Source organism: Lepisma saccharinum, chromosome 25 (assembly GCF_977018435.1).
Source record: "Lepisma saccharinum chromosome 25, izLepSacc3.1, whole genome shotgun sequence".
Taxonomy (NCBI): Eukaryota; Metazoa; Arthropoda; class Insecta; order Zygentoma; family Lepismatidae; genus Lepisma; species Lepisma saccharinum.
This window is the reverse complement of record NC_139253.1, coordinates 27,855,524-27,881,627: the sequence shown is the minus strand read 5'-3', so window position 1 is coordinate 27,881,627 and position 26,104 is coordinate 27,855,524. Positions and strand designations below refer to the sequence as shown.

The 26,104-nt window shown below is 39.6% G+C and overlaps 1 protein-coding gene across 2 annotated transcripts in view; it reads left to right on the top strand.

Annotated features, from left to right (window-relative positions):
* Nucleotides 1-26,104, top strand: part of klg (klingon) — a 473,422-nt gene that overhangs the window by 262,231 nt on the left and 185,087 nt on the right. For both annotated transcript variants that reach the window (XM_083111405.1, XM_083111404.1), the window contains exon 3: nucleotides 22,345-22,545. In XM_083111405.1, the coding sequence (XP_082967531.1) occupies nucleotides 22,345-22,545 (201 nt within the window). The remainder of the gene's footprint in view (nucleotides 1-22,344; nucleotides 22,546-26,104) is intronic.

The window sequence follows — 26,104 nt, the reverse complement described above, 5'->3', positions numbered from 1 at the left end:
GACGTTGCACGCACTCCCTTGCGCATCTTGATAGGGTCATTTCTAGATTCATTATGGCTTCTGAGTTATATATTTGAAGATACTTTCAGACTCACTGACGACCCAGTGTTATATATTTGAAGTTGCTTTTAGACTCATTAACGACCCAGTGTTATAGATTTGAAGTTACTTTTGGATTCATTGACGACCCAGTGTTATAGATTTGAAGTTACTTTTGGACTCATTGACGACCCGGTGTTATAGATTTGAAGTTACTTTTGGACTCACTGACGACACAGTGTTATAGATTTGAAGTTACTTTTGGACTCATTGATTACACAGTGTAATAGATTTGAAGTTGCTTTCAGACTCATTAACGACACAGTGTTATAGATTTGAAGTTACTTTTGGACTCATTGACGACTCAGTGTTATAGATTTGAAGTTAGTTTTAAACTCATTGACGACACAGTGTTATAGATTTGAAGCTACTTTGAGACTCACTGACGACCAAGTGTAGCTTTGCTGGTCCAATCTTTGTTTATACATTTGAAGGTATTTTATTGACTTGTTTTATTTCACTTATCATTTCTGCCACTTTTGACAAATCGCAAAGATGAGGATGAATGGTGATAGAGTGAGACGGATGAAGAGACAATCGCAAATACAGGAGATTATAAAGTTTCGATCCATTTCTGTGAAAATCAGATATTAGAATCAAACCAATAATGAGAATGGAAAACCTAATACTTAGTAACACATAATCTATCGAAACTTCTACAGATAATGTAAACCCAACCTCAGAGTAACACATAATCCATCACAGGTTGCACTTAGCCTTGTTCCACATGACCACCCTGCACGCCCACACAAAACTCCCAGTGACACATCGCTGCATTCATATGGATTAAGGTTAAGTGCAATCTGTGGTGGATTATGTGTTACTCTGATGTTGGGTTTACATTATCTGTAGAAGTTTTGATAGATTATGTGTTACTAAGTGTTAGGTTTTCCATTCTCATTATTGGTTTGATTCTAATATCTGTTTTTCACAGAAATGGATCGAAACTTTATAATCACCATGTACATGGACAACACAACTAGATCTCCACAGGGGATTAAACTGGCTGTGATTCCAGACGCCAGAGCCTCGCTAGTTTGCAAAATTCAGTCCAGGGTGTACTACATGGAAGGGAGGTCGGCATTTGGGTGTCTTCGGAAAGGGTCATCCCTTTAACCCAATTTGAAGTTACTTACGCGTAAATTTAAATTTTCTTCTACACTCATTTAGGGTTCGGTGGTAGTACAAGTACTTCAATTTACTTTCGAAATATCTGTTCTTATGTCGTTAGTGCTTCTGTGTTATAGATTCGAACTTGCTTTGCAAACGTACTTAAATTACATATTGTTAAAATTTTGAGAACGTTGTTGTTTGTTGTTGCCTTGCCAATTGAAAGAGCTTTGAACTTGAATTGCCAACGTTTCAGAGTTACTGCTCGCACTCATATTGCAAAACAAATTCCAATAGTTAACCATAGTTGCAACAGACAGCGTTAAAATACTGTCGCTGGGGCACGGGGTGGACCAAGCTATCAATATCGCACAAAATGGTGAGCCGGAGGCGGGAAATTCATCACTTTCCCGCGATATCTCCTTCAGGCAGCATATGACTCTTTATGTTTACTTTTGTCAGCGAGGGAAGCTCTCGAGAAGTATATGATTGAAGCAGCTCCTTTCACGGGAAAAGGAGGAAACGGGGCGCTGAAAGGGGGACGTTACGGAAGTCCCCCCAGTTTCCTCGGCCACGCTATACGTTATTCTTCCGTTCCGAGGGTCTCGCAACGCCTTCTCCATTCTCGCAGGGGCTCCAATAACTTTTGCTTTGTGTTGGTTTTACCTCCGGGGGCATTCATCTACAGGGAAAAGTTTGCGCAAGAGATTTATAAAAATGATGGTTTCCACACATTCAAAGTATTTCGCCCCATCGCACGTTTAGCCGGAAGGGGTTGTTGTGACTCCAGCGGAGTTACGTTCGATGTGTACAAGGGGGAACGGGAGGGTATTGTAGGGGAGAAACTCAAGCTCGGATAAAAAGGGGGGATGAGGTAAAGGTTTTCCCTCCCGCCCCCATTCCGAAGGGCAGCAATTTAACATTGTCATCCGAGTACAAAAAGGGAACCCCATTCAACGAGTGGCTCAGTTCGTCTCCAAACTTTTTCATTGTTTCCAACTGTTGTGGAGAGTTCGACTGCCATTTCGCGAGGCTCTTTTACAGACCATCTTCCGCATTACATCCCGTGCGGAGCTGACACGACATTTCTGCGTTCCAATTATTAATCCCCACCCCCTTTCTCCTCTCACCTTCTTTTTCTTGAATGAAAGGGTTATGCAGATGAAACAAATTAGAAGGTAAAAAGGGAGAGAGAGTGAAAAAGAACACGAAATGTACCGAACACAGAATACGTTTTAGTGAACGCATCCGAGCTCGAAAATCGAAAATTTTCAACTAACTTTTCGCAACATTGGAACATCATCTCGTTTCGTGTGATTTCCCCGGTTATAATTGCGAATGTTGTACGCAGTTAACTCGGTTGACTTGGTCTAACGGCAACTGTTTCTGTTTTAGCCTGTAAATTTTCGCTTGTCGTTGTCGTGCTCAGGTTTCAGAAAACCAGACATTTTGATCAATCTACTAGAAAATGAAGAGAGACATTATCTCAGAGCCTCTCGATAGCATGTCCAGTTGAAAACTGCAAAATCATTTTCATCTCCTGCTCGTCTCCGTCGCTAAATTTCGGTATCGCAGTTACTTCTACAGGGTGTTTCAAGAGTTGCGTAACTCTAATTATGATTATTTATGACATGAAAACTGGATGAAATATTCACACCTGGTTTTCTGCGTTATGAAGCTTCGTCTATTCACGTGCTTTTGGTTGCCAATTCGTTCCATACGGGAAATTCTAGAAACTTACGACTCAAATCAGAGGGTTTTCTTTGTTTTGTTTTGTTTCTTGTTTCTCCAGAATGTGGATTTCGGTAAGGAGAAATGTCGCGGGGTTACAATTCGAAGTTTTTTGACTGGCGTCATGTCATTCTGTTATTTGGACCAATAGAGGTCTTGTAAAACGTTTTTATGAACAAGGTTTAAAAAATGTGAAAAGACTAGCAGAGTAGAATTTTGTTGACAGACGCAAGCAGCATGTACTCAAGTACTGGCAATTCAGCGTCATGAAATATCATTATTCATAATTCTGCCTTTAAATGGCACGTCTGAAAGAATTGTTACATGGACCAGCTATCGTGTGCTCCATCTCAGCTGTATTGCATTGTTTGATTGATTTAGTTTATTTTACTTCGCGTTTTGTGCCTCTTGGCTAATTTGCGAAGATGGGGATGAGTGATGAAATGATGAAATTGATGAATGGACATTCACAAACAACCAAGCCCGACCGGGATTCGAACCCGGGACCCTTGGCGTCGCAGCGCGATGTGCTAACCACTCGGCCACAGGGTCGGGCGTATTGCATTGTTGCCAGATGCCAGATGCAATCAATTTAAACTGGAAATAAATTTTTCGGGAAAAAAAATATGATTTGAGATTTTTCAGTGAACCACACTATAATAGTTTTGTAGATTTAATCCCACAGATTTCAGTACTTAACCATCTTGCAGTTAAGCAGGTCGATTGTATATGTGTGAATAATTTTTATTTGACTTTGTACTGTAATGTGTTTTATGCTGTACTCAGCACTTAAAATAAATGATCACTCACCGCATATTAGTAGTAACGTCGTCGCATTGTAATCATAGGTTCCGAGTTCGATAACAGGTCGAGGCATATGGTATAGTGCCTCGCATCTCACTTTAAACTGTAGGTCCAGTCCCGATTAGCCTTTCTGTGCATAACGTGTACTTAAACCGAAACTCAGTTCTGTCTTTTCTAAGAGTGTTACGTGATCACGTCAGGAGACGTCAGCAAGTAGCCTCAGTGCTGGCTCACTCATTCCAATATTTATAATCAACGAATTAAAATCATGGTGCCATATTTGGAAAAAAAATAGTTTAATATTTCCAGAAGATCACTGTTGATTCATTCCTGTGCATCGTCTCGAAGAAGTTAGCTCCGCGATTACATAAACAGTGGCCCCATTCAACTCCTCCCTACTTGGAAGCGAAGTCATCCAGGTCACGTGATGCTGGCACATTCAGCTGCAGAAGCCCTGCTACATGGAAGCGGATATTGTGCAATCCTTGTTGGCAAGGCGCGGTTGGAATGTACACAGCTAGGTTTATTCAAAGGCAAGTGCTATAGGAGCAGCACAACAGGACCCTTTCTCAAACAGTGCAATGGCAAAGTTCACATCCAGGCGGCGAACTTTGACGTCTCGCTTGACACAAATATCCTCAGCAAAGGGTCTGGTTCGTTTCCGCTGTATCACTCATGTAATCGAAACTAAGAGGTTTTCTTATTTTTGAAAATGTGACTTCAAAGTTCAGCAAAGGAGTTGGCAATTTATGCACATGTATGCTAATCGAATAATTTGAAGTGGTATTGTAACCATGGGCGTAACTTGGGACTTAACTTTGTGGGGCGGGCAGGTGCGAACTTGAGGCTTAACTTCTGGGGGGAAAGAGTCGAAAAGTTTTTCATCCCATAAAAATAGTGTCCACGATTATTTGGAGAATAACTGTAACATTTGCGAAATCATAAATAATATTATTTATTACTTAGCTCCTCAGGTCTTAGGATGTTAATAAAAGTATGCTTAACTTGTAAATTTTAATAATCCTGAAAATTTGGGGGGAGGAAGTACCCACTTGCCCCCGCCAAGTTACGCCTATGATTGTAACCACGGAAATGCACCCCCCCCCCCACCGTAAATCAAAGGAGAGAAACGTCAGTTACAAAGTCGATCAATAACATATAGATCTCAAGGATTCTATAGGGATTATAGTTTAAAGTGGGATCCTAACTCCGTACGTTCCTTTACCGGGTACCGACCCCGAGGCTTTTTAATAACAAGACGACTACATTAAAACTTTAGAAATACAAGACGCTGGGTCCAGAGTAAGTGGCCCTTAAGTTCAAATGCAACTGATGTATATAATCCCCGACCACAAATGTAATTCAAAAGCCTTAAGGATATTAGAAGTAGCAGCTTCGTTTCTGGAACCAATTATTTCAAAACTAATTCACCAGCCATAAGAACGTTCAAAGAAATAAGAACTTCGGATCTAGAAAATGCTTTAAATAGAATTAATATGGTTTAAGTATTTTACAATAAGCAACTTCGTATCTAGAATAAATGGCTTCAAATATAATTCATAATCCTTAAGACCAGGGGCGCCGACTTGTCAAAATTATTGGGGGCTCTGATCACTGAAATAAATGAATGAATGACTCACTCCCTCCCTTTTTTTAAGTTTTGGCCTCAGTGTTCTGAATCTCGTAAAAGCCCATGAATTCCTCAAAAATATCAAAATTTTCATTCACAGTTCAAATGCAGAATGTCAATTGTTCACATTCCTGACTTTTAATATCTGTTGCCACGGATCGCAAAACAGATCCCCCTAATATATCAACAAAAAAACACGTATTTCTTCCTTTGGGCACCTCTATATACCTGCCAAGTTTCATGGAAATCGGAGAGGGACACAGGGGTCAGATCCCCACTTCAATTCAATTTGTCCGAATCTTGACATTTGAGGGGGTTTGTGCCCCCTAAACCCGTTTTTTAGCTGAAGCAAAAAATACGTATTTCTTCCTTTGGGCCCCTCTATACACCTTCCAAGTTTCATGGAAATCGGAGGGGGACACTTAGATAACCTCCCTCATGTGTTTTGCTGTCTCTGGTCATAGCCCGCCCCCAAAGTTGATGGTTTAGCGGTCTCAGCCCCCCAGCGTTGATGGTCTAAAACTAGTGTTGCCCACGGGACGAGACGGGACAGGCTTTTAAAAATTCGAGACGAGACGAGTTTGACCATGTTTCATAAGACAAACGAATATTTTCGAGACGAGACAGCATTTCCGCGAGACTCCACGAGACGAGACAGGCCAAAGTCTCGTCTCGTGGGCAACACTATCTAAAACATTTCAAATGTGTATTTAAAGTTAAATTCATGTGGCACAATTCAGAGTAAACTTTACAAGAGGAGCAAAGTAATACATTAGGTCCTCTTCAAATTATTTGAGGGGCTCTGCCCCACATCGTTAACATTTGGGGGGGGGGGGCTCGAGCCCCCCAAGCCCCATGGAGTCGGCGCATATGCTAAAGACATGATATGGAATTTGGCTAACATGAATTGAACTGTAATTGAGATTTATTAAGGACATTGGCAGGAGTGACTTAAAACCTATAACACAGAAGTTTTGAGAAGTGATATCTAAAAGAAATCATTCACAGGGATTTAAGTGACCCTAAGAAAATGACTTCAAACTAAAGCTAAATTCATTGACTTTACACTGAAGTAAGCCAAAATATTTTATGGTTTTGGGAGCTACAGCAAATCGAACACGAAACGCTTAACAGCAATGTTGATTTCCCACGCACCTTCCAACACCCTATGACCATCTTCCATTGATAACAAAAGGGAGAAAAATCAGAGAATAAAAAGGCCGGCATCAGTCATGGAGCAATAAAGCTTACGGGGAGGGAGGGGGAGAAGAGGAGGGGAGTTGCATAGAATTTCAATAACCATATTCATCTCCACTATTCCAGCTGCTGACTCATGCTTTGTAATTAGGCCCTCGAGGTTTACAAAACTTTTCCGATTCGATACGTGAAGCACCGCAACTAACAAATGACTGTCAGAGGCCGTGATGTGCCGACCCTTTATTAATAGAGTCAATGCAGTCAGTTTGCGAGGATGAGTAATGGAGTCCGCGAACTCCCCCCCCCCCCCCCCCACATCTCAATCTCTTAGAGAAACCCTGTCCATGATGTCTGTTGCCAACAATTCAATTTTCTCCGGGTGGTCAAACAAAGTTTTTTATGAGCGCCTTCATGACAGAAATATGGAAAAGAGAAATGCTTTGTTGACCGCTAGTCGTGCGGCTGTAAAGGAGTGAATTCGTCCAGGACGCTGATTGATATAGTAGTACATTAATGACGTTTGAGATTTAGGAAGAACATTTCTCAACTTCTTGCACTTCTTTCTGTATCCGTACAGACTCTAACATGTACATTTGAACTAGTTGTTTCATGTTGGTACAAAACTCATACAACCAATTATCTGTCAAAAACTTCCAGAAAGAACGACAGGATAAAACTTTGCACATAAAAGCTACAATTCTTGGGGCCATATTTTAAAATAGAGGAGACAGATAAGAACAAAGAAAAACTACTTGAAGCCGTACAGGATTTATAACATTTGCAGGAGCTTTAAGCTTAAGTACTGGTCTTTCTGTATTCATTAAATACCTATGATATGTATTAATATTTTAGTTTATTGATTTCAGCTTCAAATTAATAACAAATAGTTCGAAATGGGTTAGAAGTAGTGTCTTGGAAACTATAACACACAAGCCTTAACAATGTTAGAGGAAGTAGCTTCCAATCTATGTACACAAGTCCTAAACATGGTAGAGAAAGTGTCCTAGAATCTATAACACACAAGCCTTAACAATGTTAGAGGAAGTAGCTTCCAATCTATGTACACAAGTCCTAAACATGGTAGAGAAAGTGTCCTAGAATCTATAACACACAAGCCTTAACAATGTTAGAGGAAGTAGCTTCCAATCTATGTACACAAGTCCTAAACATGGTAGAGAAAGTGTCCTAGAATCTATAACACACAAGCCTTAACAATGTTAGAGGAAGTAGCTTCCAATCTATGTTCACAAATCCTAAACATGGTAGAGAAAGTGTCCTAGATCTATAACACACAAGCCTTAACAATATTAGAGGAAGTAGCTTCCAATCTATGTACACAAGTCCTAAAAATGGTAGAGAAAGTGTCCTAGAATCTGTAACACATAAGCCTTAACAATGTTAGAGGAAGTGCTTTGAATCTATAACACACAAGCCTTAACAATGTTAGAGGAATTTCCTTTGAATCGATAATAGACAAGCCTTAAAAATGTTACATGAAGTGCCTTGAATCTATAACACACAAGCCCTAACAATGTTAGAGGAAGTGCTTTGAATCTATAATACACAAGCCTTAGCAATATTATTGGCAGTGCCTTTGTGTCTGCAATACACAATATTTTAACTGTCCAACGAATCGACTGAAGTTGAAGGTCTGATAGGATAATGAAATATGTATTATTTGAAATTATGGGTTTCCCATTTTTGCGTTGCTATCCCAATTGGAACAATATATTTTACCATTCCATCAAATTGAATTGGATTAGTCGCAGCGGTGAACTTGTATAATGTGGCAGCGGTCCAACGCAGAGGGCTACAGATTCTGTATTTGAGAAATTGCCAGAATCATCATTGATAGTGGACCAACAATCAGATACAGAGAAATAAAGAGAAGGGAACATAATTCGTGTCAAGAAGGCTAATAAGAACTGAACCTACAGTCTAAAGTGGGATCCTAACTACTGTGCAATGTGGCTCTAGCCATCAAGGAGGCCAAAAAAAGAAGGAGGAGAGATAAATAGTGAAAAGACTGATAGGAAGAGGCAGAGAAGCAGAGGAAGAAAAAGGAAGTAAGGAACAAGTGGACAGATGGACAAAGAGAGAAAGAAATACAGAGAGAAGAGGAAGAAGAAAGATCCAAAGATAGAAAGTGGTATAGAAACAGTGTAAGAAAGAAGAGATTAACACATTTCTTCGAATTGAACTAGTACAGACGATTTTCAGCAGACATCTGGAGTAACATCAAAGAAGAACCTGTTGCTGATCACTCCCTCACATAGAGTAGTGCTTGGAAAAACTTAAGTAGAATGAGGTCAGGGGGGTGTAAAGATGTTAACAAAACTTGAACAAGTATGTACGTACTTTCTAGTGTGTCAATTATTTACAGGTCATTTATTACACACATAATTAATATATTTCTTTAATGTAAATAACTTCTATCCTTGATTTATCCTTGCTTATTTTATTTCCATATTTTATGTAATTTATAATATATTATATCTGTATCTTATATATATTGTACATGGTGGTAAAGATCTGATATACTGAGTGTAAAGATAAATAAGAAATGTAGAACACTGTAATTGGGCATTCGCCTGTTGTGTTTAGTAATAAATAAATAAATAAATTAAATTAAAATAAATAGGGCTATAATAGCGAAGTAAGTGCAGTGACTGCGATTGTGGTGAACGTCAAAGTCCTGAAGAAGATATCCAAATTGCTGGATTTTGGACTTGACATAAAATATAGATACCGTCATTTTTAAAAATTTGTATCACCTTTAATGTAATTGTACTCTGGACTAGGAAAATAAATAAAAATGCAAAGAAGAAACAAAGAAGCAGAGGAAGAAAAAAGGATAGAAATAGAGAAAAATGGAAGGTACGAGAAAAAGTATATTAGTATCTGTACAGTGTGTTCGTAAAGTCATGGTAGGGTTTCAAAACCGTTTATTGAAAGAACAATGACCAGCAAACATTTTAAATATATGTGAAATGAAAGACCATATCATGAAGTTATACTTGCATCTTGAATACAATTCGATGTTGGCCTACAGTACAATTCTTGCCACACACGACTAAGCACATCATCTGTGACAGACTGAACAGCTTCTCAAAATCGTGCTCATAATCGTTCACACGGACACTGTACATATTTTGCTTGATGTATCCCCAAAATTAAAAATCTAAAGGCGTGAGGTCTGGCGACCATGGTCTCCAAAACCTTTCTATCCATCCACCCTTTCAACGTAGTGAAAATGTCATATCCAGTGGCGGGTTTTGCGTCTCGGTCAGGTGACGTGACTACCTGGACGTGCTCCTTCCAGTCTTGTCCATACCTCAGGAACTCTTGGATGCGTTCTTCAATGCAGCGTAAGTCTTGTGATTATATTATATTTTGTTCGGATACTGTAGGAGTTTGAAACTACATCATGACTTCACGAACACACTGTATTTCTTCCACTTTTGACGTAGTATTTTTAAGGCTTTACTTTGACCATAATATCATTGGAGGTGAGAACTACGTACATTGTGGATATGATCCACATTATTCGAATCAGATATCTCCAGGGAAAAGTGATAAAAACATTTAGGTTCATTGTTGCAAGAACCAAGAATGCAGAAATAAATTGTTATCAGATGCAATCACATTCCAAAATTAGTTTAGATAAGCTTTTTTTGCCTTTTGCTTCCATCACGCGCCGACACTAATTGCAGTGCCCCAGTTAGGAAGGACCAGTAGAGAAAAAACGATGCTCCCTGGTTATTGGGGAAGCGGGAGGGGAAGGACCCACAATGCCGCAACGCTTCATTAGCATGTCTTCCCACTCATTTTGGAATCGACGAATTAGCCACCGTGCTGCAATTTTCGGCTCCTCTGTAATTACTGCGACCAGCGCAGCGTGGTATCCACCCTCCCTGCCACTACCCCCCAACCCACCATGCCGAACTTTCCATTTTGTTCAAATTACAACTCTCCCTCTTTTAGTTTCGAATCTCAAGTGGATACATATGGGGAAAAGTACAAATGGCCCAGTCTCTAAAAACACTGAACCTTTTGTTGGTCTGCTTGGCTTCCACGTACACAGGCGTACACGTATACGTGCCTCTCTCTCTCTCTCTCTCGTGACTGTGGAACATAAATGACAGATGGACAGACGCCGCGGCTGTGTTTGTGTGTGTTTGTGTGTGTTCCTGAGGAAGAGAGTTGAAGCTTGTGATTGATTATTCATTTCGCACTCGCCATTGGAGCTGCTCCAGAGATAAATCCTGGTTAGGAACATGCCCAAGAATAATTTCCAGGCGCGGTTGATGACGTAACGGGCGTTGGTACTTGCCTTGTAACTCTTGTTAAATTTTTAAACTCATGGTGGGATCTGAATTTCATCAAAAGAGAAAAATTGAGTATGAATCTCTGCATACCTGAGAGAGCCAATGAGAGAGAGAGAGCTTCCGTCCAAACTGAACTACCACAGTTAAAAAGAAACCACAGCATCAATTAAACTCCGGGAATCTCATATCATCACTTTTGATCCTTACAGACCATAAAAACAATTAAGGTAGGTGGACCAAAGGTGGCCCTAGTAAAGCTTCTAGGACAATTTACAAATCTCTAATGAGAGATAAATTTATGAAATTAAAATAAATAACTCCGATAACTAATTAACAACGTGAACCAAATGGATATTTTGTAACATTGCTTGTAATTTAAAAAAAAAATACAAAACCGTTACATCTGTTCCCAAGGTGGCCCACGGGTCTCAGAGGTGGCCTAAGGCTTATAGTTGGCTTAGAAATGATGCTTGTGCTCAAGAAAACATATTTATTCATGTATATTCACGTTTCTACATCTTATTAGAGAGAAAATTGTTGGTGTCAAACTTTTGATTGTTGACATGCATTGTATGCAGTAAAGACGAATAGCCGACCTCCGTGGAGGAGTGGTCTGCACAGTCCCTACGACGCCAGGGGTTCCACAAGAACTTAAATAAAATGGCTGTTGGCAGCCCGAGACAGTTCGTTTTGTGCATTGTGCACCTGAGTGGAACTAGGGTATATTAATGTAGTGCCATTTGTTAGCTGTGTTAAATACTAATATGATTTTCTTAACGCGGGCCACGTCAAGAACGCGGGCCACGTCAAGAACGCGGGCTACTTTTTGCTCACCCTTACTTTTTTTTAAAAAAAGTTTCAAATCTATTAATTTACAGAGTTCGTATCAGTGTAATTAAGACAGGAGAACGAAAATTAGTGTGTTTTAAAGTTAGCGTTTCTTCGCTCGGTTATCCAGCGGCGAACACTCCATATACCCAGGGATGGCGTGCTTTACTGTTGTCTAGGTTCGTGGTGAGCTGGTGCTAACAGTCTGGTGAACGTAGCGAGTGTGAGAAAGAATATGCATAGAGAAAAAGGTATAGCTTCCCTCTAAGCATTTCGCCGTGTCCTGAAGCCACAATTTCTGCTATTTGTGGAGGTGATGTGATCAGCACCACGCTCCACTCGTCTTTACCTCCAACCAACTGCCCATTTATTAGAGGCTGGATGAACTACAGTACTGCTCTATTCAGGAACATTTGAAAATAAAACCTGAAATTGCCCATCCCGGAAATTGAACCCGGATCTCCCGTCAGGCAGTCGGACGTTCTACCTACTTTTTAATTTTCTTTTATTTAGTCATCTAATTTACAAAATACCTTCCTGTTACTTATATAAAACTTTCAGTAATTTTGCACAATGCTTTCTGTTTTGTACCTTAGATTTTCGCATTACTTCATGATGTAAAAAATCCTGCAGACTACATACATATTGGTTGGTTGAGTTGGTGTTTTAAGTCCACTTTGTGCACAGTAAAGCTAATCGGGACTGGACCTACAGTTTAAAGTGGGATCCGAACCACTATGTGCCTCCACCGAGCATCGAACCCGTGACCCCTTCATTACAAGGCAACGACGCTAGCAATGCGCCATCGGGGAAGCACACACTACACGTACGTACATATTTGATAATCTTGTAATATAATATATAGTAAATAAAATTTCTAATGAGCCATTGCTCTGTTTGAAAATTAGTATTTGGATATTACCTAAATTTTGTGATTGTTACAATCTGTGATAACATATTTTACTTAACGTCCGTCTGAATTTTTGTCACATGGTACTTGCTTCTTGGCATGTAGTTATTCTATAGTCTATAGTATCTTCTTCATTACATGTACTACATAAGTACGCCATACTAAAGTGTAATCTAAATATTTTAGTTTTTGTATCGTATTTATCATTAACTAAAATATACAAAGAATTGAACCTTATTTGTTAATTGTTTTGCCCGAAACTTTTGGCACACCGTATTCCACATCTTGTTATGAGTTTGTTGCTATACTTTCGGCAGTTGTGTATTCAGTTCGCGTTCATACAAATCGTTGACTTGCAGGTATCGTTCTTTCTATTTCCAGTCGATAAACACATTGTACAGCTGGTGTTAATAAGCATAGTTTTTCTACAGCTTCCGTGTTCATGGACAAGGTCAGAGGAATTGCGTCCAGTATCAATGGAAGCACTTTCGCTGTGTGGTTATCTGGCTACTAGAAGCTCTCGCCACGAAAACAGTCCAGTCAAGGTCACGCCACCCACCTACAGTGTTGCCAATGAGCAACAATTTCATCCGACGAAATCAACCGCATACGTACAACGAGCGAAGTGTCGACCGAACAGCTTAGAAGAAGTGTGGCAACCCTGGAGGGAAAGGGGTGTGGAGGATGCAAGGGGAAGCTCCGACCTTGACTGGACTGTTTTCGTGGCGAGAGCTTTAGTACCAGTGGCTTTAGATTACGCGTGTTGAACAAGGCCACTGCTTTACATTCTACATGCGTCATGCCTAGGCCACCTGAAGTTCTGTGTTGCAGTGCTGTGCGATAAGACATTTTGAATATCTGACCTTGCCGCAAGAAATAGGTAGCTAACAATCCCAGTCGCATTGCAAATGTTCCTGGCAGTGGAGGTAGTGCGGCCACGAACCACACTTTTCCGAAGACGTACCTGTTTAAAAAGTTCATTCTTGTTATAAGCAATATATTTCGTATCAAACTTTACGGTTCTCTTCACATACGTACAAATATGAAGAGTTGGTGTGTGTTTTGTAGCTCCCGTTATACGTTCGAAGGGAGGGTTCACCACTGCAAGTCATGTACTGTGTTAAGTCTAACGCTAGGTATTTTAAATACCTCTTTCTGCGTTTCTTGCCGACGAATGAAGAAATTATCTCAGGTCATCGACCAGGTGACTTCGAGAGCTAACGCCTCTCTCATCTTCATTAACCTAAGTAAATGACATTTGTTTTTGAAAGGCAGGGAACTTGTCCAGAACTAATCTGGTCTAAACTAATCGGTATATAATTATTATTTCTCAATCTTACGATTTAAATCGGATATATACGAGGGAGGGTAAAAATCGTTCTTCTTGTGCGAATTATTATTTTTTCTTCTGTAGATGACACTGTCGTGTATTGGGAGATGTGCTCAGTACATTGATTTCATTGTTTCATTTTACTTGTAGACCCATTTGGGCATAGATGCTTGCTGCTCTGTGTATTTATGCAACAGTGATATGCTATTGTCGTTTAGATTTATTGTAAGGCACTAAGTTTCGCGACAGGTTAAGTTTGCAGCAACTTTTCGCATATATAGTCCCAAACGTCCGCGCAGAATATAGTTCCGCTGCAATACTGGCGATTTAATCACTGTCAGTGATATGAACAGCTCGGCGGTTGAGGCAACACTGGCACGGGAACTGCGGAGCGCTGTTCTCGCGTGGATTGATACATAAAACCTGTTGAAAACATATCCTGTCGCGGGGCTTAGGTTATATGCAAATCTATCACCAGGTCGATCTCGGCAGAAATTTCATCAATGGAAACCCGTTTGTTCAGAAAAGTCATGTCACGAACTAATTCATTGTTGTCATTCGCAGTAGACTTGACTGGTTCCAACACTGGGAAAGAACATTAAAGCACTCGTGGGGTCTTCCCGATAGCGTAGTGGTATCGACGTCGCCTTGCAATCAAAGGGTCCTGGGTTTGATACCAAGTGGAGGCACATTGCACAGTGGTTCGGATTTCACTTATGGACTTAATTTGGACTTATGCCCAGTCCAAATTAGCCTATCTGTGCATAAAGTGGACTTAACAATTCCATTCAATTATAGCACTCGTAATACCAACTGCGGTAACAGTTTGATATATCGGATACACATTTCTTTATTTTTACAGAAGAAAGTACGGAAATGAGTTTCTCTAAGGTTTCCAACGTTCGTCGAGGTATTTTCTTTCATCGTTGAATATATTTGACCGGGAAATCATGTACGAACCATGCCAAACACAAAATATCTGATTTTAATGTGTCTCCGATATATGAAACTGGTACCACCAACGGCTTGTGAAAGATGAAATGTTTCACTAGTGGTTGTATGTAGGGAAATCAATCCATTTGCTTTGTATCGTATGTGGGCAGAATATTGTTATACAATTAGTTTAAAGAAAGACTTATATTTAAAAAGAATAACTTAAATGAGCATGGAGCTCCCGTTTAGTTCAAGCCTTTAGTGCGAGCGGTCCAGGGCTCGATTCCCGTTTGGAGATCCAAAAATTCGCTGTTTATCCAGCATAGTGGCGACAATTGGCAAACTACTTGAAATGAGAATCAGCGGATTCTGGTGTCAAATACTAGAAAACAGCTACATTGGGAACAGTCAGGCTTGGCTTGACTGGCCCTGGCCCTCAAAGGGCTGTTGTGCCATAACATTTTGTTGAGTTATGAGTATGCAATTGATCGAGAATATAAGGAATGATGGATCTTAGTCACGGAGTTACCTTCAGTACCTTTACAATCAACAATGGTGTGGAAGTTGTCGATATTCCCCTATTGATAGAGGACTCTTACAGTCGATACTGCAAGGTATAATAAACTTTCCGACTGGGTAGTCTACGCTTAAGCGGCAGTCAAACCCAAGCAGCGTCCCAAAGACAAATTGCCCGCGTTGACTCCCAAAGGTCATCTGTTTCTCGAAAGGCTGTTCTCAGACAGCGAAGTTGAGTTCAAACTATTCGTGCAGAATTCTTGCCGACGTTGCACAATATTTGTAGCGTGGGGGTTAATCAGGTTTGCAGCCGAGTCGAAGACTACCAACTTGCCAAACTTAACATTCACGATTAATGATCTCCCTGCTACGCAAACGGCCCTACTGAGAGTTTGTCACGGAAGAATTGTTTGGGAGCAGTATCTGAAGGGAGCCGAGAGATTTCGAGTTGTTCGCTCCAGAAGTTTAGGAGGGAAAATCTTTGTGTGCGAGAGCTTTGTCAAGTAGAGTTTAAAATTCGTTTCCGTTTTCTTTTCTGTGGACTGGGAAAGTTTCTCCCTCGGGGCATCTGAAGTTCTGCTCAAGTTCGAGTCCAGAAAATCAGTTTTTACTTCACTTACTGCGAATGTTGTTGCTGCCGATGTCTTCTGGAGTCTTCTGAATGGGGCTCGGCTTGCCTCAATAGTCATCCCGATTTTGATAATGTGCGGCTCGAGCATTTGGCTCCTCAGACTTTGGTCGTAACTTGCAAAATGCAACTGTATATTTTTTCTTTTGGCACATCAAGTAACAATTTCTGGCTAATCGTTTCTGATCCTGAAAAAAAAACAATAGACAAATTGTATGCTACTCGTTATGAATCTTTTAAGTGACTATTTGACTTATCATTGCAAAGTTATCAATGTCATTCCCTTTCGTAACGCAACTCCCATGCTGCGTTTGGGATTGAACCAAGAACCTCTAGATTGAATTGGGTGATGTAGTTATTTCTCGTTCATCTCTCAGATGGTTATCACTCGCTTGGCCTAAATGTGATAAATGCAAGAGGTTACTTTTTAAAGGAATGGCGATAGAAATTAACTTAGGTTAGATATGGGTTTTATACTCTCCATGACTGAACCGATATGGATTGGTTTAGAAAAGGATATTACTTGCCTTGCAAATAGATGAAGATTGTTCCTACACTTGTCCTCTCAAATGTCACACCATCGTCCAATAATCGTTCTCCACTTTGCTTCTCTCTCACAATCCGCAGACCTTACTCTCTCTCGTATTCTCGCCAACTCATCACACCTCCTGACCATTCCAACACTCATTCCATCCCCGTCTCTCAAGTCACTCCCCTAACGTTTGCCTAATTGCTTATTCTGCATTCCTTTCTCTGCTTCCTGCTATGCTAAGACTTTATACTTCTTACCCAATACCTTGGGTACGATACACTTTGCTTCGGCCAATGAATGTTATACTTTCCTAGCTTTACGGTGTCTATGAATGTAAATGAATACTTCATGAAAATCTTGAGACATTAGTGTAGCGTAGAATCTAATTCATGGTCACCAATTTGACAATGTCTTCTCGGGTCTGCGTCTAGTCAAACTGCGTTTTTAAACATCACAAGACTTTTAATTCAATATTAGAAGATTAGGTACATAAGTTATTTCTCTAGAAAATTCTTTAACACAGTTTACATCCCCATATATTTCAAGTCTCAATTACAAAGTGACTATTGTCGGATAGACAGGGACGTCAGAAATATCTGCGAAATTTGTGTTTCTTACACTGACAAACATTGAAGAGCTAACCTGGTCCTTAGCTCCATATAATTTCTTCATCCGTCGCTACGAATAGCTTCAATACATTTTAAGCCAGTCAAAATTTGGTTCTTGATGCTCGGACATGTTTTTATTTGATTTTAATCTTTAGCCGTACAATAAGAGATACTGTAGTACTTCTCAGCAAGATAAAGCACTTGGTTGTTGAATTCGAACAATTCACGTTTAGAAAAGGAAGATCTTAAAAAAATATTTCAGCCAATTAATATAGTTCCTATGGCAAGACAGCAAGACTTCACGTGCTTCTAGACTTCGTGCTGCTGTTATCATTATATGCACACATAATTATTCTGGGTATTCCAATACAGATATTGCATTTGAATATCAAGGCTATAATATGAAAATCCAACCAGAACTTGCTACTGAAATTTTTACAGTCATAAATAGTTTGACTTCAGACTTGGGTTTGTTTTGTCTACATTAAGCACAGGTAGGTTAATCGGGACCTCGTGTACTTGTTTAAAGTGAGATCCGATCCTCTATGTGCCTCCACCGGCTATTGAATCCGCCACCACTTGATTACAAGGCGACGGCATTGCCACTACGAAATCTTATGTTGCACATATCAAAAAAGTTATTGAAGTGTCGTACAAACTCAATTTCAACTTGCCCAACCCAACATATCCTACTGCTTTGAAAAACAAAAAAAGAAAAGCACTTCTTCTTACCAAGTCAGCTGTAGCAAAAAATTCGCCTCATCTGCCAGATCGGACATGGAATGGATGAACAACAAAGATATGATAAAGTACGACAATATCTCCTACTGACAGCTGGAATGCAGGGATGGAAATGCGTGACAAATTGACCATTGATTTGTCGGGAGGCTGAAACGTGAAAATGAATTCAAGACTTCATTTCAGCGAACGAAAACATCAAGTTTTCTTGATGTAGCTCCGTCTCACTCCGGTTTTTGTCCACTTTCCTTGTTTCATCCACACTCTACACGTTGTAATATGCAATCGAGCGTCGGCTGTGTATTAGTAGAGGGTTTTCCGCATCGCTGGATCACGGCTCTGTTATGAGACCATGCGGCACGGTCTATCCAAAGAGTCATCGAGCTGATGAATTGTTAATCAAAAGGACCCATTGTTGCTAATAAAGCTCCCACGGCGCGACTTGTTATATTGCTCCAAGGCGAGTAAAACCGCGAAAAAAAAACGTCATTACACCAGGATGGAAATTGCTCCGTCGTAGCTAGGTAACGTTGCCGAAACAGAAAAGCATATGAGGCCGTGGTTTGCCTCTCCATTGCTTTTTTTTTTTTTTTTTTTTGGCTCAAGTCTGTTTGAGTCTCGTCTCTGTGATGGTGATGAGCTTAAAGCACACTTACAAGCTTTACCAAATCTACAAACCTGGACGAATAACTATTCTTTCCAAGTCTCTAAATCAAGGAGCTTCAACTATCATGTTTAGTTTTGTATATATCTCTATGATAAGTCCAAAAGTTTGCTTTTGTTCTGATGACTGGTGTCAATTTTGCATAAAATTACAGGAATTATGTACAGAAATTCATCAAAAGTTGGTACCAGTCTTGTAAAAATGTTGTGTACTGTATGAGGAAAGTTAAAAAGGATGCGATAAGTTAGGGAAACAACAAAAAAGCATTACGATATGCTCTGTTGATATGAGATATTTTAAATTGGAACTTTATTGTACTCTATTTTTGGATGTTGTAAGTCCAAATGTTTGCTTTTTGTCCTTATGGTCGGTGTCGATATCAGTATGTAAGACAAATGGTACCGAAGTTTTCATAAAATTGCAAGAATTTTGTACGGAAATTGAGGACTAAAAGTGGTAAACGTTGTAAGTGCCAAAAGCGAAAGTGTTGGGAAATCGCATCGTTCCGCACATCAGACCTCTTTACACTTAGAGGGCTACCAGCCACATTTCACGTTTACCACATTATAAAGCATGGCACATTTCACAGTTTAACGTGGAAAACGGTGTTTGGATTATTGTGGCACTTACAGCGTTTACCAATTTTAGTCTTAAATTCACGAAACGTTAGTAACAGCCAGGTAAAAATGTTATGTACATGAGCAGTGGCGGCGATTGGGTTCCAAAAAGGAGGGGGGAGCTATAGACAGTTTACTTTCTCTTGGTAGACAGGGCTGCGGGGGCAAGTGCTCCTTTTAATCGCCGCCACTATACGAGGAAAAATAAACAACAAGAGGAAAGGAAGCGATAAGTGTTTTCTTGATATGAGAAGTTTGAAATGAGAGTTGTATTGTACTGTACATTTGGTTATTTAGTACTGGGTTTCTACATATTTTGGTCAATATTGGTGATGAAATGAATGATCAGATAGCTATAACAGAAGAAAGAACATGCACATTAATCAGGTTGTGGTCAGCCACTTTACCGGTTGGAGTTTCGGGTTCACATTTACAGCACACCAATATTTCATTTAAACAGTAGGTCAGAACTATCAACGAACTTGGTTACCTGGAAATAGTTAATATAAAACTATATTTGTATTTTTTCGTGATTGCCACATTGATTACGTTCAACTCACCACCGTTGCATTCTTGCTTTTACGGAGCCCGTTACTTCTCTTCAAGGAACCCCCATTTGCCCTTACGATGCTGGGTCGACGTCGATATTTTGAGACTTATATCCGGAAACTAACCCAAAACCGGATATCGTTAATGGTCCTGTTTCGCTAGAGCTATTGGGTTGATATAACGAAATCTTTTACTCTACTTATTCAAGTATATGAAGCAGAATCTTTCAAGGCCATTAAAATAGCGTTAGGGAACACTTGGCACCTCCCCGAGACCCTGACTTAAACCACCAGCTTGGCATCCGTCTTGAAGCCAGCTGACGCACCCCTCCCTCTGCACTCCGTTACATGCGAAACCACATCCGTTAACCTTTTCCGTACACAACCTTGGTGCTCTCAATTTCAGATAAGCTCTGGGGGTTTCTTGCTCATCTCCCACCAAAAAACACTCAATATCTGCTGATCTGGTGCGGAAAAACCGCTTCGTTTCACGTAATTTCTGCAACGCCTCCCTATGTAGATTACGAACCATTAACTTCGCTATGTTTTGCTTCCTCGCCCGAACCTGGTTCTCTGTCTTTTGAGAGTGGTCGGGTACGCGTATTGATTTCCAAGACGTTTTTACCGAGGCTGTTCTGTGGGTGAGCTTTCTGCGCCATTGGGCAAGGCTTCGATGTTTCGCCCGATGCGTTCGGCTTACTGCTACGAAACCAGTAGTTTAAGGTTCGAATCCTTGGTTCTAGTAGCGCCGAAATAAAATTAGTCGGATAGGGTTGACATGAACAATATTATATGTATGAAAAAATATATAATATCTTATCATCTTCGGGGCAGAAAATGCTTTGCCCCTCTAAGGTAGGCGCCTATTCTCGGTTCTTCCTTTTATTTCATTAATTCATCAGTCATCATCGTCGCGATTATTCTAGAGATGTAGAAAAGCGAAGTAAAATAACAAAAATGTAGATACAACAGCAAGAGATGACCGTGTAAGACGTTAATCTGATGCATTGGTTCGATCCACTTTGATAGAACTCGCGAGAAGACTGCCAACAAAGTTCTTCCGAAAGAGGTTTCCAGCGTCGTATGGGAATAACGTTCTTCTGAAAGACAATACAAGCGTCATGTCAGTAAAGTTCTTCTGAAAGGGGTAAAAGCGTCATATGCAAGCAAAATTCTTCCTAAAGAGTACAAAAGCGTCAAAATGTCTTCTGACAACTGCAGTAATGCAGTTCAACTAAGCACTATGATCATTAAGAAAATATTAATACTGTTTTAGGTACCCATTTTAATGACACCGCCCCAAATCCTTTTGAAGGCGTTCGAATACTGACAAAAAAATATTGATTTTGTTGTTTTGTCTAATCATCATCAACGTCGCGATTAACTTAAGGAAATAGATTGCGTTAAGATGTCAGAATTACAATTACCGCTCTCTTCTTATGATGTAAAGTTCTACACAGCTTCAGGCTGTGTCGTAGCTTTCGAATTAAGTTCTAAATTTTTGGATTTTCTAATTAAACATTTTATATCATAAGTTTTACAATATGGTAATTTACATGTATTTTTACGTGACAGATTTCTCACCTTACCCTATTTAGGATGTATAAGTGTCTAAAGTACCTGATACACCGTGTTTATCTAAATATAATCGTTTGTACTTGTCAATATTTTTCATTATGAAGTGAGATAAGCATACATTGAATTCTACATCACTTACCTTCATGATTACAATTCCTTAGTAGGTTAAAAAAACATATCGAACGCACATAGACCAAACAATATGGAAAATACGAGTATTTCATGAAAGTGATATTTTCTAACACGTTAATTAATTCTTATTATTTATTCGTTGGAGACGATGCTCAAGGACAAGGTATACACAACAAACTTAGAACAAGTAAAAATACATATTATCAGTTACTTTCCTAGTTCAAAATAAAGCAATTTTGTAAAAACTAAATATGCTGACCAAGGCAGTAATTTATTTTATTGAAAACATAAACTAAACGTAACGTTTCAACCTTCGAGACATTAGTACTTGATACAGAGTCTGAAGAAGACCTTGCTAGAAGGTTGAAACGTTACGTTTAGTTTATGTTTTATAATAAAATAAATTACTGCCTTGGTCAGCATATTTAGTTTTTCATATCATGGAAACAAGGCTTAATGGTGTTATAGCAATTTTGTGATTTATTTATTACATAATTTTTTACTTAGTTAAGTAGGAGAAGTTAGGAGACAAGGTAATGTTAGCGGTTCTTGATATTTAATCTTATATAAATATTGTAAGAATGGTTCTATTGATGTTACGTTAAGTTAACACTGAAGTATAATGTGATTCGGTGATGCAATATATTCATCCCGAGTACAAATTGAAGAAACTAAGTTGTAGATACGCACTGGAGCGACTGTGTGATCAGTTTAATTCATATTGTTCCCAAGTGAACATGACAACAAACAACACCGATAATGTCAAGAACCGTTTCCATGGTTACATCCTAATTCGAAACAGCCACACACAAACTGTATGTTCTCCGCTCAAGTGATTTGCGTTCCATGAATCTGACACGATCTTCATTTGTTTATTTTCCAGGATCGTACGTGTTGCTCTGGAAACGAGGAAGCTCTGTACTCACCGCCAAGGACCTCATGATAACAAGAGACAAAAGGCTTAGATTGGTGGATGGGTACAATCTGGAAATTCAAGATGTGAGGCCTCAAGACGCCGGGGATTATGTGTGTCAAATAAGTACAACGGAACCCAAGGACCAGATCCATACTGTGGAGATACTTGGTAAGTGCATGTGTTCTTGTGACGTCTAATTAGTGTTCTGGTAGGTGTTATTCTGGCAGGGCTCGGAGTAGTTGGATGTGCTTGGGTAATCTTCTAGTTTCCTCATATTATAATTACTTTAGGGATTGGTTCAATAGCTGACGTGGTGGATCCCAACTGACAAACTGAATGTTTTCTATTAATCAAGATGTCTACGAGTCAAGAAATTGGCAGGCCAAGAAAGTCAAGAAATTATGCTGGTGGTCAAGAATTTTTGCTATGTTTTACATTATAGTGAATTTACATTGTTATATACCTGTACTAGGATTGGATAAAATTGAATATTTAGAAATCTGAAATTGCATTCAGATGTGATTACGATTTGTTCATTTTGTTTCTTAAGAATTATATTCTTGCATGCTTGAAGTTTTGAAAAAAACATTAAAAAAATGCAATGTGGCCATTCCCCATCCAGGATGAAGTCTGAAGCATTAATTTTTACATGCATTAATAATTAAAGCCAGTCTAAATCTCTTGTTAAAGTACAACTTCAGTTTTCCCTTGCTGTAGGGGCATTTCTTTGAATAAAAATATATATTTTCTTAATTTTGCAACTATATCTAAGTAAGGGGGGGGGGGCGAGTAAATAAATGTTAAGAAAAAGGAAAGAAAGCTGAAGAAAAAGTCGTTAAAAAGTCAAGAATTTGCGATTTGTTATTTTGGTAGACACCCTGTTAATGTTGTGACAATAGTTCTTTGTAAGCAATGTCAGAAAAGAGGTTATAACACCATTAAGCCTTGTTTCCATGATTATGAAAAAATATAAATATGCTGACCAAGGCAGTAATTTATTTTATTAAAAACATAAACTAAACGTAACGTACGACTTAAGAGAGAGAGAAATGCGATATTTAAACACACGAGAGAAACAGGACATGACATAGAGTGGGATGAGGCTAAGCAGATAGGAAGGGAGAAGAGAATGCTAGTGAGAAAATGGAAGGAAGCCAAGGAAATAGAGAAGAAAGGTGAAGAAGACACAATGAACTGGAATGGGGGACTGAAGTTAAACAAAGAATGGAAGAAACTGTTAGAAAGAGTGGAAAGGACAAGAGAGAAAGAGAAGAGGAGAAGGGAGAAAAATGAAGGAAAAAGAGCGTGAGATATTCAATATGAATATCTCTTCACATTCTATATGAAAGTAATTATGTTTAGCCTTTTAGGTGAAAGTACAGTTGGAAAGTGAAAGCCACCTGCTAGAAAGTTCCTAACAACTTTCTAATAGTCTGGAGGGAGTAAAGTTTGTGTATATATAATGCCCTTTTTGTGTATCTTGTTACTTTTGTACTTGATACAGAGTCTGATGAAGACCTTGCTAGAAGGTTGAAACGTTACGTTTAGTTTATGTTTTTAATAAAATAAATTACTGCCTTGGTCAGCATATTTATATTTTTTCAGAAAAGAGGGTAGATGAACACAAGCAACACACACGCAAAGGAGAACTAGAGAATAGCCGACCTAGATTTCAGTGGAACAACATACCAGTACTACACAAACAACGAAATTGGATATAAAAATCCAAGCAGCAGACTAGCAATGGCTCAAACCCCTATGCAATCCCAGCGTAGAATTAAAACAAAAATAGTTCCTCATTTTTTTTTTTCGTAAATAGAAATATTAACTCAAATGAAGCCAAAAGTTGTATAGATTTCATAGGCGCGCCGGGAGTAGTTGGTTAGATTTGAAGTAAAATTACAGATCTGTCTTAATCTCGATGCCCACCAGTGGAAAGATGCTATTGTTTGCCTGAAGATAAGAGGAAAGGTACTCTCTCGAAATGTAATGTTAGAATAGGTATAGGTACGTAATAGAAGCACAAGACAATGGTTAATGTCCAATTAAAATTGCATGCTCATACTGAATATCATTGGAACGTGATGTAGGCCTAAGGCCAATATAGGTCAAAGGACGAGTGAATTTTGGTCGGTAAAATCACCTTTTCCTAATGTGAACTGGGAACTTAATTTTGTTTATTTTAATGTCACCACATGATATATTTTCATGAATAGTTGAATCTGAGAGTTTTATGTTAAGGACAACAATATCAACGAAATAGACCTGCCATTGTCATTTATTGCTAAGTATATGAACAGAATCTCTGTTCGTAAAAAAATCCACATTTCTTAAAACCCGTTCTCGCTTGCTATATTTCAGCCACATATTGTTCTCTTAGCACCAACTAGAATCACAGCAGCGTGTGTTGTGTTTCCTCTGAACCCTACACGGGTTTAGGGCCTCGAAGACTTGCTGTTACTCGTATCAAGCAAAGTTCTTACGTGGTTTCTTCCAGCCACTCCAAGTAATTCCTATACTAGGGGACCTTTTAACATCGTCGCCTTGTAATCAAGCGGTCCCGGGTTCGATATCTGTGGAAGTGAATAGTTATTCGGGCCCCACATTAAATTGCAGTTTTTTTGTTTATGCACTGATAGACTAATCAGGACTGCAATCAGAATCACTGTGTGCCTGCACCGGGAATCGAACCCGGCGCCCCTTGCTTTTAAGGCGACGACAGTACCACTACGCCGACGGGGAGGCCTCGTTTCTGAAATTCTGAATGAAACGCACGGCCATGAATTTAGGCGGGTGGCAGAAGTTCGAGCTGTTGCCGCGTCGGAGCACAATCCCGTGGAGGTTTAAGATAATGAAATATCTCGTTGTAGAGTTGGTCTTTGTAATCCATGTTATACAAACTGACAGTATTAGCTCGAATGGTCAAGGATGACACAAAAGTCCCCCGGAGAGAGGTCGGTCTGACGCTCGAACTAAGCAACGCTGCCCGGTTGACGTTGCAACGCAGTGCGTGGGAACCAGTGACTTTTGTCCCGCTGTCGCTTTGCTTTTTCCCACATGTGGCAACAGCGTAATTCTGTCCAGCCGCCTATTTCCATGGTCGTGCGTATAGGAGTTTTTGGTCTACTTTCTTTCAAGGTCCATCAAGGTCTCCACAGCACAAGGGTTTGATGTTTAAACGATACTTTCCATCCATATCTGTAGAAGAATGGGTAAAGCATGGTACGGTGATTCTCTGTCTGTGCATCAACACTACATAGTGTCTTAAAGATTCACTTTTCACCCCTCTAAAGGACCCAATTTGCATGCAAAATCCACGGAAGTTCCGCTAGTTGTACACGAGGCTTGTAATGTTAGAATACACCCATGCGACGGCAAGAAACGAGGCATTAACATAAGCAAAACGGCACTGTTGAAAGCGGATGACTGCTTGCAAGCCATGTTATAGCATCGCGTGTACCATTTTGCAGGCACTTCTACAAATACGTAAAATGTTATTGACGTATATAAACGAGAGGGCGACGTGTGGGAGCCATTGCTTTTCAATTTAACGACTCTTGTTATGGACAACAGTCCTTCTCCATGGTTTCACGGTCTGTTGCGATGCTTATCTGCCATGTGAAGCGGGGCGAAACTCAATTGCCTATTGGCAGTATGGGGAAGTGGCAGTTGGCAGTCAAAATAACAGAGATGGCCGTCGTAAATTGGTTGCTTTACTTACGGCCCA